General features: G+C 40.0%; 1 protein-coding gene across 1 annotated transcript in view; it reads left to right on the top strand.

Moving 5' to 3' along the window:
- LOC150081831 (protein CASP-like) overlaps positions 1-744 on the top strand; it is a 448,000-nt gene extending 447,256 nt beyond the window's left edge. The window contains exon 8 of the mRNA XM_090380333.1: positions 502-744. Within this exon, the coding sequence (XP_090236459.1) occupies positions 502-744 (243 nt within the window). The remainder of the gene's footprint in view (positions 1-501) is intronic.
- Positions 745-14,258: the final 13,514 nt, after the last annotated feature.

Below are 14,258 nucleotides of genomic sequence, written 5' to 3'. Positions count from 1 at the left end.
ACCAGAACTCCAACCTTCCTTATCATCCACTCAACTGAAGCACAACCAATTGGCAAACTCTCGCTGTTTCTAGTGCAGAAATGCCTAGAAAGCATATGTACCTTATGTACCGCTGTTTCTAGTGCAGAAATGCCCCCAGATAGCATATGTACCTTAAGATTAGGAGACTTATTGGTTGAAGTTACCAATGCTCGACAGTCTGAGCAACTAATAAAACTAAACTTTTGGTGGAACATCTGTCACTGTTTCACCACACATTTCCCTGAACATGGCAAGAGGTGTCATCACTGAATGAGACCTCATGAATGTGTCAGATGAAGAGTCAAAACAAGAAATACAAGATCAAGGAGTCCTCAATGTCAGAAGAATAATTACAAAGAAAGATAGCATACTAGTTCCTACTCAGAGCTTAATAACCCTAAACCACCAACAGCGATCAAAGCAGATTACCTTAACTGCCATGTTAGAGCGTACATTCCAAACCCCTTATGCTGCTACAAGTGCCAGAAGTTTGAGCACTCACAGACCATCTGCAGAGGTGCAGCTGTCTATGCCGCATGTGGATCCACTGTGCACATGAATACTGATTGCACAGCTACAGCACCTAGTTGTCCAACCTGCAGAGAAGCACATCCGGCATTTTCCAACGAGTTCTCCCTTTGGAAACGTGAAAAACACATAGAGCAGTACAAAACTGAACACAGTGTTGCCTATCAAGAGGCAAAAAATCCATACCAATTCTGAATACTAATAAAATGAAAAAACAAGTATCAATTGCAACCCAAATGGTGATAACCATACCTCCAAATAAATTGCCATCTGATTGGGCAAGGTCTGTATTGGTCACCATTCCACTAAACCAAATAGTAAGCAAAAAAAAAAAAAGTAAAGCTATAAATATGCCGCTTACCGTACAACCAGATGCCACCCCGCAGCAAAACACTACAGTACCTACTTCTCCTGATACAAACCAAACAGATTATATGGACTTAGAAGATAGCTCACAGCAAAATGAGCAGGTATTAGAACTATTCACTGATGAGGATATGGACACAGGAAAACCATACTTTCCAAACAAGGGGAAAGGGAAACCTGAGTGAAACAAACCTTCAGCCCCTTGAAAACAAATTCAGGGTTCTACTAAACCCAGATAATGCTTACATTTCTGCAGTGGGACTGTAGAGGATATCGCAGCAATTTAAATGACATCCAAGATCTCCTCACACAATATGATCCTATAACTCTCTGTCTACAAGAAACCAACCTAACATCACATATAACTGTTTCTCTCTGGAACTATACAATTCATCAGAAAGATCGTGTTGTGAACAACCTGAACAATCTAGCACATGGAAGCTTAGTATTGATAATCAACACTTAAATACTCTCCAAACTACTCCCATTAAAAACAAACCTTGAAGCAGTTGCAGTGCAAGTCAACGTTAATTTTGACTTGACTATAGTTTTGCTATACTTGCCACCTAATCAAAATATAAGTTACGACGACTTAGAAGAACTAGTGGTACACCTTCCTCAACCCTACTTCATCCTAGGGGACCTCAATAGTCACCATCCATATGGGGAAATCAGAACGTGGACAAATTATAGAAAAGTTACTTGACCAGCACAATTTAATTACTCTTAATAATGGAGACACTTATATGCATTTACTTACAGGATCTACTTCAACTATTGACGTCTCTCTATGCTCAGCATCCTTATATATTCTCTAATTGCTTTGGATAGTCCATAGCAATGGACTATCCATAGCAATCCACTGGGTAGTGACCATTACCCAGTGATATGCCACATTGATAGAAACATTCCCCACTTTTCTAAGAGAACTGCCAAATGGAACTTTTTCAAAGCAAAATGGGATATATACAAGCAATTAGCAATACTGGAAGAAAAGCAGAAAACGTTCATAAACTTGGCCACAGAATATATATCTAACAAAATACTACAGGCAGCAGACCAAGCAATCCCAAAGCAATCCAACAAAATATCAGCACTCTCAAAATTGTGGTGGAATAATGAATGTAGCAAGGCTAAAAAAGAAAAGAACAGAGCATGAAACATCTTCAGGAAGTTTCCAACAACAGCAAATCTCATTCAGTTCAAACAGGTTCAGGCAAAACCAAAATGTATTAGGCAGACTAGCAAAAGGGAAGCGTGGAGATGTTTTGCCTCCACGTATGTACTCTACACATCATCCACACATCAGCCTTCCCATACTCACTGTAAATGGTTGTTATGTTACAACACCAGTGAAGATTACAAATACATTGGGTAAATCGTTCATGGAAATCTCAGCCATGACATCTTACACACCTCCTTTTCAGGTACGCAAGGCACAGGCTGAGAAACATTTCATCAACTTTGAATCAGCATCTAGTGCTGCATACAATCTCCCCTTCATAATGTCAGAATTGCACAATGCTTTAGCCACCACTAAACTCAGTGCAGCAGGACCAGATGGAATACACTACATCATGATAGCACAACTTACTGAACCAGCCCTTAAGACACTGTTACTTCTTTATAACAGAATTTTCAAAGGGAATACCTTCCCAGACAAATGGCATCACGCTTATGTTTTGGCATTTCCAAAACCAGGAAAAGATCCTACAAATCCACAACATTATTGACCTATTGCACTCACTAGCTGTATGAGCAAGGTCCTGGAGAAAATGATCAATGCCTGCCTAACCTCGTTTCTAGTCCAAATAATGCTTTTTAACCCAATACAATGTGGTTTCCATGAAGGCAGATCCACTCTTGACTTACTCATCAGGGCAGAAATAAACATCTGTGATGCTTTTGTATGAAAAGAACACCATGTCGTGGTTCTCTTTGACATAGAAAAAGTGTTTGACACAGCTTGGAGGTATGGTATAATGCAAAGCCTATACGATCTAGGACTATGTGGGCACCTGCCAGAGTTTATCAGAAACTTCCTCCATCATCGCTCATTTCAAGTTAACAACCAGTTATTTTCCAGTTTTATCCAGCAAGTGGGGGTCCCACGAAGTTCAGTACTATTTAACATAATAATGAACTCTATAATACAGGATCTACCACAAACAGTGTCCACTACTCTGATACCAATGACTTCAGTATCTCCTGCCATTGTGAAAAGTCAGTTGCAGGGTGCAATCTACAAAGTTGTGAAATGGTCCCAAAATAATGGTTTTCGCCTCTTGCCACAAAAGACTGTTGGGATACACTTTTGTAGGAAACTTAACCTACATCCAGACCCAGAACTTCGCCTAGAAAATCAAATCATCCTGATGGTTCGTAGTGTCCACTTTCTTGGTGTGGTTCTTGACCAAAAACGTACCTTCCTTGAACATATAAAAGAGCTCCAGATTACTTGCCTTAAGAGTACTATCTGGCACAAAATGGGGAGTCAACCATTACATGCTATTACATTTGTATCAGGCATTAATACAATCATGTCTTGACTACTGCTCTGTGGTCTACAACTCTGCTAGACCAGATGCCTTACGTTGGCTTGATCCCGTAAACCACAGTTTGCTTCATCTTGCATCAGGGGGATTTCCGTACATCGCCAGTCCAGAACTTATATGCTGAAGCAACTGAAACCTCTTTAGATCTACACAGACAAATACTTCTGTTAAACTACACAGCAAAACTCAAAGGGAAATGAGACAACCCTACTTGGAATGGACTTTTCTCGCCCAAATGGGAGAACCTTTATTCAGCATACCCATCCAAAAACCATTCAACAGGGATATGCCTGTGTTCCCTGCTCAGTGACTGGCAAATTGACCTTGGTATGATACAGCCTACTGCTTCTCGTACAGGCCCACTTTGGATATATCACGTACTGCTGTGTGACTTTTCACTCACATCGTTGGGGAAACACACCTTATCCCAACAGAGCATGCTGCATTGAGAACCCAACACATGGCAATCTACACAGACGGATCTAAAACTGACGCCCATGTTGGTGCAACAGTATTTCCCAACCTTACCATAGCCAAGAAACTCCCCATTGAATGCAGCAGTTACACTGCCGAACTCTCTGCTATCTTCATAGCATTAAATTTCACCTTATCAACAAATATATTGAACAGTGCTATCTATACAGACTCCATTTATGTTATCCAAGCTATACAGTAGAATGAAAATAATGATAACCCCTTACTCATACAGATTTGGAATACCATGACTAAGCTAAATAGGAAGAAACAAGAAGTTGTCTTTTGTTGGATCCCTGGTCATGTTGGAATTTCTGGAAATGAACATGCTGATCTAGCTATGAAAACTGCTACAGATCCTATAGATCAACCTTTTAGTATACCAATCACAGACTACAAGTAAATTATAAAGAAGCAGTGTCTTGAAAAATGACAAATGTGGCAAAGTCAAATTGGGAACAACTACTCCCTATAAAGAGGTTTTCAGTATACGTGAAAACAGGCATGAGGAAGTTGTATTAGCCCGACTACGAATAGGCCATATACGTCTAACACATCTTTATCTTCTTGCAGGCACTGATCCACCACTGTGTACAAACTGCAGCACTCAGCTCACTGTCCAACATGTACTTGTTGATTGCCCCAAAAATACAATAGTGACCGACAAGCTATGTTTACTTCTTTTTCCAGGACGAACATTTCTTTCAATATTGCTGACCTCCTGGCAGATACCCCACACATGGCCAAAATTTTTTCATTCCTTAAATGGATACAACTGTACAACGCAGTGTGAACTTCAACAACATTTATATACATAAACTCTGTGTTTAACATCACCATAGATAGGCACATTATGACCTTGCTGCCCTTGCACTGTAAAGCCCATAAACAAACAACAAGCTTCCTTCTGTTGTGGAAGTGGATGGGGTGAATAAATTCAAGGGAGAACTAGAGAAAGGAGAATTAGCCTCTACTGGTTTAAAAAAATATTCATTAATGGTTCATCCATTTCTGGATCTCTAAAGAATGATATATATATATATATATATGTGTGTGTGTGTGTGTGTGTGTATTTTTTATTTTATTTTTTTTTTTTTCAGATAAAAATAAATCTTTTCATTATAATTAGTTTAAGTTTTCAGTCTATATATAGGGGATGTAATCCCCAACCTGCCTTGTTTTTGAGTAAAATTCATAAAAGGTGGCATTATCCTCAAAATTGTTCCCTTGAAGGGTTCATTAATTTTTCTGATTTTTAAAGGGTATTTAGGGGATTTGCCCCTTCCTTCAATAAATAGAAAAATGAGCTGAGTTAAAAAAAAAAAACAGAATTAAAATATCATTACCTCCCAACCAAGCTGAAAAAAAGATTATTACACCTTTAGGAGAAGAGAATATTATAACTATGCTCTTATTCAAAAATCAGGAAAATGAATGAACACTTTAATAGAACAGTTTTGAAAATGACATTGTTTATGCAACCAATAAACTATATAGAAGCAGAAGCAAAACTGAATTCCTAGCTAACCGTAACAATGTCTAATACCTTCCCCCAGGTGGACTTTGCATTTGGTGGTTTCACTACTGTCTCTTAAGGCTATTGTAGGGATGGGGGGAACTATTGCATTACCAGATTAATACTACTGCTTACAAATGCAACAGTTAAGACCACTCTTGATAAAGTGCATTCTGCTACCTGCACTTTACCAAGATACAAACAAATTAAAGTGATACTTGCCCTCATTCAAAGGAAGAGTAACACAACCTCAATAAATAATAGAAGTTAATTACTGTATGCAGTGCATTACATTTTAGGCACATTGGTTGTTTTTTCTTCTTTTTCTGTGATTAATAGAAGTGAAAAGCAAATATAGCTATTTCCTTATCAATTAATTACTGAGATTATAACTTTATGGAACACTTAGTAAAACTCTACAGTTTTATTAAGTTCAATTTTATCACAACACAACTGTATAATATTTATTACTCTCTTTCTGTATACTCTCTTTTTTTTTAAGTCTCTTTCTATATGTGCACATCTCCTCAAGCGATACCACATCATGAGTCTTACATAACAATACATGCAAAGTGTATATGGACTATCTAATGCTAACAATACTGCATTGAATTTATGAATTTCGTCTTTACATACACATTGTATGATAAAAAGAAATAATACTTGCCACATTTCTGTTCATCTAATATAATGAATGGAATGGCTCAACAAATATTGGTAAAATACTCAAATATAAAATTTCATGAAATCCATCCAATGGAAGTTCAAGTTGTTTCTTGTTAAGAGATGAATGGACATGGCAAAAACAATGAGGCATATATATGCATGTGAACCTTATTATTTATGTGTGTGTGCGTATATACAATGGTGTTCAAAGAAAGTGCATCACCTAGGAATTTCACATTTCTAACCCTTTTTTGCGGTGGCATGTTACATTAATGACTAGCATCACAAATAGAAATATAAACGAAATATATTTATTAATAGTTACAGCAAATCTAAATAATATTTGGCAGGTGCTCTCAAAATATTCCAAAATGAGAATTTGCAACCTTTATACAACAGTTTTGGTAAACACGACAATTATAGCTGAAATGTTATAAGAAGCCCTCAATTTGCTTCAGTTTATCATTTTAAATAATGGAAAACAAAATGAAAAGTTCACCAGGTGCAAACTAATATTTAGTTGAACTGCCTCTGGCCCAGATGACAGCAACACACCATCAAGCCATTGACAAGATCAATTTCTGAAGATAATCAAACATGTGCCCTCAAACATGAATTATGGCTTCCTCAAGTTCACGAAAGGTCTTTGGTTTCTTTCTGGCAACTGCAGATTCCAAATGATTCCAATGGTTCTCTATAGGATTCTGGTCCAGGTTGTTTCCTGGCCAGCTAACAGTTGTAATGGACCATTCTTCCAACCATTTTTTCACCTGTAACAAATGTAAACTCATTACTGTCGAACTTCTAATGCAGAAAGGAAGCTAAAGTGACTACAGAAGTGCCTACTTACATTTTCAGCCAATGACAAGGAGCAGAGTTGTCTTAAAAGATGCAGTTACTTGGCAGGTTTAAATGGTCTCTAATGGTTGGCAGCAATTTGCCTTCCAATATAGCCAGGTATTCATTGGCATTTACGGAACCTTTTATAAATTGAAGGTGCTACGAAATACATCCCCATATTATTTGGTTGGTAGGGAATTTCACTGTAGACACCATACAGTCTGGATGGCATCCTTCACCACATCTACGGCGAATCATTTGTCTACCATCAGAGCCATGCAGGTTCAATTTCTTCTCATCCGAGAAAATAACACTTCCACTGCTTGGGGGTCCACTTGACATGCTCCTTACACCAAATTAATCAGGCCTTTTTCATTTTTTGTGTGAGGAGGGACTTCTTCTTAGGACGACGGACTACAAATCCATTTTTGAAGAGGCGTCTTCTGACAGTTACTGCACTTGCTACCACTCCTGTATATATAATCTTTATTGTGTACAAAAGGATGTATACAATGTACCCTTCATGGCAGGAATGCCAGGGGCTTAACATTGGGTGGTGGACAAAGGCCTTGAGGACGGGGCCCACATCGAAGTTTGGGTTCATCCCCCAGGGCCAACAATATAATAAGTTTCAGTTAAATTATTCACAATATATTCATAAAGATATTATACAGTATTTTTGACATTATATTCAATATTATACAGACATCCTTTTTAAATTTATTATACTGCGACATTACTGTGCAGTTTGCCTGGTTGAGTTTAGGTCATCAAGGATCTCTCTCTCCAGTATTTGCGATCCTTGGCAGATTTGTAGAGGTTGCCGTCGATTGCTTGGACTGTAGTGAGCATCTGCCTGTGGAGAAAATGTTCGCTATGGGCTAGTCTGTTATGGTTGGCTATAAGTGTTGGAGCTGACCTCAGTCCGGGTTGAGGGATTCTCCAGCTGCACAGTTCCCATATGTTTGGCTCAGAGATTATTCCAGTGGTCGTTTTAGCAGTTAGGGTGAGGCGGCTTTCCATTATAAGGTTTGGCAGTCGGGCAAAGTTCAGTGCGGTTGCCATCGCAGTTGTTCTTTGCTGGGTGGACGATGATATTTATGTGTGATCCAATGAAGGAGCCAGTATTCCGGAGGAGTACACATGCTTAATATTCATGGGGGCTGCAGATGCCCATATTTCTGAGGCGTATAACACGATGGAGTATACAGAGGTGTATACGTACCGCCGAGTCACATCCAGATCCTTAACGTGAAGTAGTTGTTGTTTGGTAATCCACCGCATTTTGCAGAATTTTGTTATGAGCTTGTCAATGTGGGGCTTGAAGGTCAGTTTGCAATCGAAAACTACTCCCAAGTCCATATGTGTATTTACCACTGGAAGGAGAATGCCATCTAGAGAAGCTTGGACTTCAGTGGGTTGGTGCTTCAAAGAAAGGACAATTTGGGCTGATTTTGCAGGATTAATAAGTAGTCCAAATCGATGGAGATACGATTCTAAGTCATGTAGCTTTCAATTGATGTTTTCATTAATTTTTGAGATATGTTCCCTGGGTTAATCTGGGGTGTGTAGCTTAATACCGTCAGCATAGCAGATTATGTCTTCTCTTTCTTGAACAAATGGAATAATGACTGCAGTAAATAATGCTCCGGAGAGGACTCTGCCTTGGGGGACTCCCGCCTTGATTTTTCTTGAGATTATATCTTGATCCGTTGTAAGAACAATGATTCTGTCTGATAGCAGGGTTGTTATAAACCACAACATGTCACCTTTTATATGGAACTAATTTTCTAGGAGGTGAACGAGCGAGGGAATGCTGATTGAGTCGAAGGCAGCTTCCAGGTTGACGTAAGTGACGGCAAGTTCTGCTTTAGCTTCTAGTTTTGTTGTTTTTGTTTTGGTTTTTTTTAGGAGCATTAGCAACTAAGGCCATATTGCTCCAGGATATGCGCTGGTCATTCCCTGACCTTTCCGCATCCTCCATATTTGGTGGTGACGGGCTCGAACCCCGGTCTAATCAAGAAGCGTGTGCTATGCACTGCTGCTCCTTCCCACCTGGCTACGGAGGCGCCTTAGCTTCTAGTGCTTGGATGTTAAATTGGTGACTGTGGATCTTCCAGGAATGGCATAGTGAATTTGTGGGGGTTTTTGGGGCAAGATTTGATTGGTGATGGTTGAAAGTAATGCCTTCTCCATAAGTTTCAAGAGGCTGGAAGAGTGAGAGATTGGCCTGAACTGTTTAATGTGGGATGCAGATTGGCATTTAGGATGTGGCCTCACAGCACATCTGTTCCAGAGAGGGGGAAAGTAGTGCTGCGTTAAGACACGGTTAAAAATTGAGAGTAGTGGATCGATGATAAACATGCTGAGACACTTGATCATGAATTGTGGCACGAAGTCAGGGCCTGCAGTTGCGGTGGGTGACAATCCATTTATAGCAGTTATAAGCTGCTTCCTGGTGACGCTAATGGTGGCGAGCATATCCGTTGGGATGTTGTTGACAGGTAAGTTGCCTGGATATGTCGGGGCCACATTGTTCGAGAAATGTGCAATGTGGTCCATCCACAGTTCAAGATCCAGTGTTTTAGGAATTCCTGTGTGCCGAGAGTCATAAAATGGTTTGCCTTTTTGTAGGATTGCTTTTAGATGTTTTTTGATTGCAGATGATTTCTGGCGGTTGAACACTGCCCTTGCTCTGGAGAAGGCAATCCGATCTTGTATAGCACCTGACTCTTTCCATCTCTTATGCAGATTTTGTTTTCCTTGGAAGGTTTTGTTCAGTAGAGGTGTCCACCAAGCTCTTGAACGGGGAGTGATGCAGACAGTCTTTGTTGCTCTATAGTTGGCAATGGTCCGGATCCACCTAGTCATGAAGTCCACAGCCAACTGGAGATTGCAATTGTTGAGATCGTCCCATGGGATGGAGGATGTGGCTTCGAGACATTGTGGTGGATCAATGAATTTGGGGGATGTTATTTCTTTTTTCTTTTTTGGGTCTTGAATATTGAAGTTAGGTGCGGCTAAGTGCAGGAGTATGGCAATGGGTTCGTGATTGGATTGAAAGAGATTGTAAGGGTTGTCTTCTTCGTTGTCTTCACATGGTGCTGAGGAGAATACCAAATCTAAGAGATTGGATTCTCTCGTGTAGTGGCAGTTGAGAAGGCTGATACCCAGTGAATCCATACTGCTAACGAGTGCCCTACTAAGATGTGCGAGAGTAGGTGGCAGAGCCGACCGGGCTAGCCGAGTGGGTAAAGTACCTGCCTGGCAACCCAAAGGTTGCGGGTTCGATTCCCGCCTCGGGCTTGGATAAAAGTACTGCAAAAACCTTGGGAGGTGCAATATGGCCATAGAAGCCGATGCGCCAACAACTACCAAATCAAAAAAAAAAAAAAAAAAATAGGTGGCAGATTGAAATCTCCACAAATAATGTGCTTAGCAGAGGCGTGGAGGTGATTCACTAGCCAATGGATTACATCTTTAATGATATCACTGTTTGGGTCTGGTGGAATATATACTGTTGCTATGTCTATCAAGTAGGTGTTAAGCTTGTGGGACACCATGGCAGCTTCAAATGCAAGTGATTGGAAGTGTTACCACATGCTCTAGAGGAGCAGAGCATGTGGTAACCAGCCTGAGGTGCACAGGCAACGGAGTCCTGCCCATTCCCAAGCCACGTTTCAGCAATACAGAGGACTTCTAGAGTTTTCAACAGTAGAAGCTGTTCGACAGTGTCTAGCTTGTTACAGATACTTCTTACATTTTGAATGACAATTCGAATGGTGGTAGCCTTAGTAATCGGAGTTCGTACGGGTGGCAAGTCTCTTTTTTGGGGCCTGAGGCTTATGCTGCACCAGCCAAAAAAAAAAAAAAAATTGAGTTACCCTAACAGACAGACAGACACAGAGAGAGAGAGAGAGAAGTAGAAGGGAATCACTAAGAAAGAGGAGAAGAATGATGATATCTGGCTCAGGACCCTGGGAGTGCCAAGCCCATACTCACCAGATGTGAGCCCCTGACTTCCATCTGTTTTGGAAGTGGATAGTTTAAATGAATTCAAGGAAGAATTGGACAAACTGCTGGAGCTGAGGGACAGATGATGTAGGAATTTTTTTTTTTTTTTTTTTTTTGGTGATGCTCTATAAGCTTGCTTTCTTGCATCATTTGCCACTACTAATATTGGTCTCTGCTGCTTTGCGCGAGACTATCCGCTAGGTATTCAAAAATTCTTTACCCTTTCTCGCCACATCTTAGTGTTCTATTCCTCCTCCTCATACGATTACCTACAAATTATACGATTTTACAATTATATGACGTATATTTAATTAGATATACGTCATATAATTTTCTTCCACATCTTTCTATTCCTCCTTCTCCTTATACGATTACCTACAAATTATACGATTTTACAATTATATGACATATATTTAATTAAATAATCTTAGCTAGGATGAAAGTGAATTATTATTACTTACCACTGCTTCTAATTCAAGTTCAATAACAATTTGCTAGATGCTATTTATTTATTGGTATGGAGATTTTGAAAAGTTATGTTGTCACTGAATAGATAATTGGACAGTTGTCACCTGAAAATATTGGCTATAATAATCGATCCTCTCAATTTATATTGATGCCTAGGTTTGTTTAATTCTTCTGTAAACCCTTTCTGCTTTTTTTTTTTATAATTTAAATTTTAATTTGGACTGATTGATAGGTGGACATTTTGTTTCCTATAGTAGGTTTGTTCCTATAGTGATTTTAATTGCTATTGCATTTGTTGATGATTTTGGTGGTTTATCGTGGTTCTTGGCATCTGGTCTAGGAAGGGTTTGACGAGAATTCCAGGGGGCCATAGCCTTGAATCCAATACAAAGCTCATAATCTATGGGTGGCAGGTAAGGATGAAAGATGCGTAAGTTGGGTACCTAGTTCTTCTCTGTCTCACATCAATATTTATTCTGTGAAGTTCTGTAAACATGGCCTTAATGCTGCCTGGTTTAATAGTTGGTTCCAGTCGAGAAACAAAGATTTGCCCATGAGTCTAGACTGATGTGATATTGTACGAATGCGAGTGATTCCCCATAGTGGAGTGTTGTGTGCCACCTGTTTTTCCCATTTGTCTTCCACGTTCCATTTTCTGATAGGTTAGCATTAGCATAGGCATTTGATGCAAGAAAGCAAGCTTATGCAGCATCAGCCAAAAAAAAAAAACCCACTTCCACTTTGCCCCTCTGTTCATTCAAAATACCTGTCCAGCTGAGCCTTAAACTTATTTAGGCTATCAACCTCCACTACAAGGGATGGAAGTCTGTTCCACCAACCAACCACCCGCTGGCTAAAGGCAAATTTCCGCACGTCTATCCTACATCTGTCTTTCCTCAATTTGAATTTATGCCCTCTCAGGTGATTATTCTGAGCTAGAGGAAGAATCCCATCAGCATTGAGCATGCTCAAACCATTCAATGCTTTATACACCTCTATCAGATCACCTCGCTGGTGCCTAGTCTCCAGACACTGTAATTTGCAAAACTTAAGCCTTTCTTCGTAAGAGCACCCCTTTGTTCCATTCACTAATCTTGTTGCCCTTCTCTGTAATCGTTCCAGCAGCTCTACATCCTTCTTGAAATGAGGCCTCCAGACCTGTATACAGTACTCTAGGCGTGGCCTGACCATTGCCTTATACAAGGGAATAATCACCTCCTTATCCCTGCTGGAAAAATTCCTGTATATCATTGACAATACTCCATGAGCTACTCTTGCAGCCCGTCTGCACTGCTCAGAGAACTTCATATCTGCCTGCACAACCACCCCCAAGTCCCTTTCATTCTCTACCACTGTCAGTGTAGTACCACAGAGTTGATACGTTGCTCTGGGGTTGCTGTTTCCCATGTGTAGTACTTTACATTTGTCAATGTTAAACTTCATTTGCCACCTCTCAGCCCATCTGCTCAACCTTTCCAGATCCTGTTGCAGCAGCATAGTGTCAGTAGTGTCCTTGACAACCCTGCCAACCTTTGTATCGTCTGCAAACTTGGACATTAAGCTTGATATACCATCATCAATATCATTTATAAATACAGAAAACAATAATGGATCCAACACTGAGCCCTGAGGGACTCCACTAATAACATTAGTCCACGATGAGCAGTGTCCATTGATTACCACTCTCTGTCTTCTCCCCCTCAACCACCCCTTTATCCATAGCAGCAATTTGCCTCCAATGTCACACTGCTCCAATTTGTGTAGCAGTCTTCCATGTGCAACAGTATCAAAAGCCTTTCTAAGATCCAAGTATATAATATCAAAGCTATTTCCTGCATCCAGTTCTTTTGTGACTGCATCATAGTATCCAATCAAATTGGTCAGGCAAGACTTCCCCTTAACAAAACCATGCTGTGTCCGAGCTATAACTGAAGTCTTGTCTAAATGATACTGCAGTGCTTCTTTAACCAGTGCCTCTATTAATTTTCCTGGAACAGAAGTTAAGCTCACAGGTCTATAATTATTTGTGTCGCCCTTTGATCCTCCTTTGTGAATTGGGGTCACATTTGCACATTTCCAGTCTATGGGTACCTCCCCTGAGTCCAAGGAAGCTCTCATAATTATGGCTAAGGGTTTGCTTACTTCCTTTGCTGCCTCCTTTAATATAACTGGATAGATCCCATCCACCCCGGGTGCCTTTCTTGTGTTTACCTTCAACAGTTTCTCCTCCACTTTACTCCCAGTTATTTCAAGATTCTGTAGCTTACTGCTAGAGTTGAATACACCTCTGGCATTCCCCTCGCTGAATAACTCCTCATGTGTGAATGTCGATGCAAAATATTCATTTAGTTTGTTAGCTACCTGAGCAGGATCATCAACAGTTGACCCATCAATATCAAGTGGACCAATCTGATTCATCCCCTTCCTTCTAGAGTTTACTTAAGTAAAGAACTCTTTGCTGTTTTTCTTTGCATCCCTTGCCAAGGATTTCTCGTAATCTGCCTTCGCCTGCCTAACCTCCTTTGTAACTTGGTTGCATATCAACTTGTATCTATCATAGGTTTCTGTGTCATGTGTTAATTTGTAAGTATCCCATGCATTTTTCTTCTCTGCCATATGCCTCATTAGTTCATCTGACATCCATTTTGGCCTAAACCTTGAACAATATTTCTTAGTTGGTATGTAAAGCCTAGTAGCTTACAAGATAAGTTCTTTGAATGCTTCCCATTTTGAATTTGCTGTTGGTAACATCATCAGTTGGTCCCACTGTATAGAATTTAAATACTGTCTCAGTCCATCGTAGTCGCTTT

Source organism: Mastigoproctus giganteus, chromosome 8 (assembly GCF_048544385.1).
Source record: "Mastigoproctus giganteus isolate SK-2022 chromosome 8, ASM4854438v1, whole genome shotgun sequence".
NCBI classification, from domain to species: Eukaryota; Metazoa; Arthropoda; class Arachnida; order Uropygi; family Thelyphonidae; genus Mastigoproctus; species Mastigoproctus giganteus.
The sequence above is the reverse complement of the archived record's forward strand: the minus strand, read 5'-3'. Positions and strand labels throughout refer to the sequence as shown.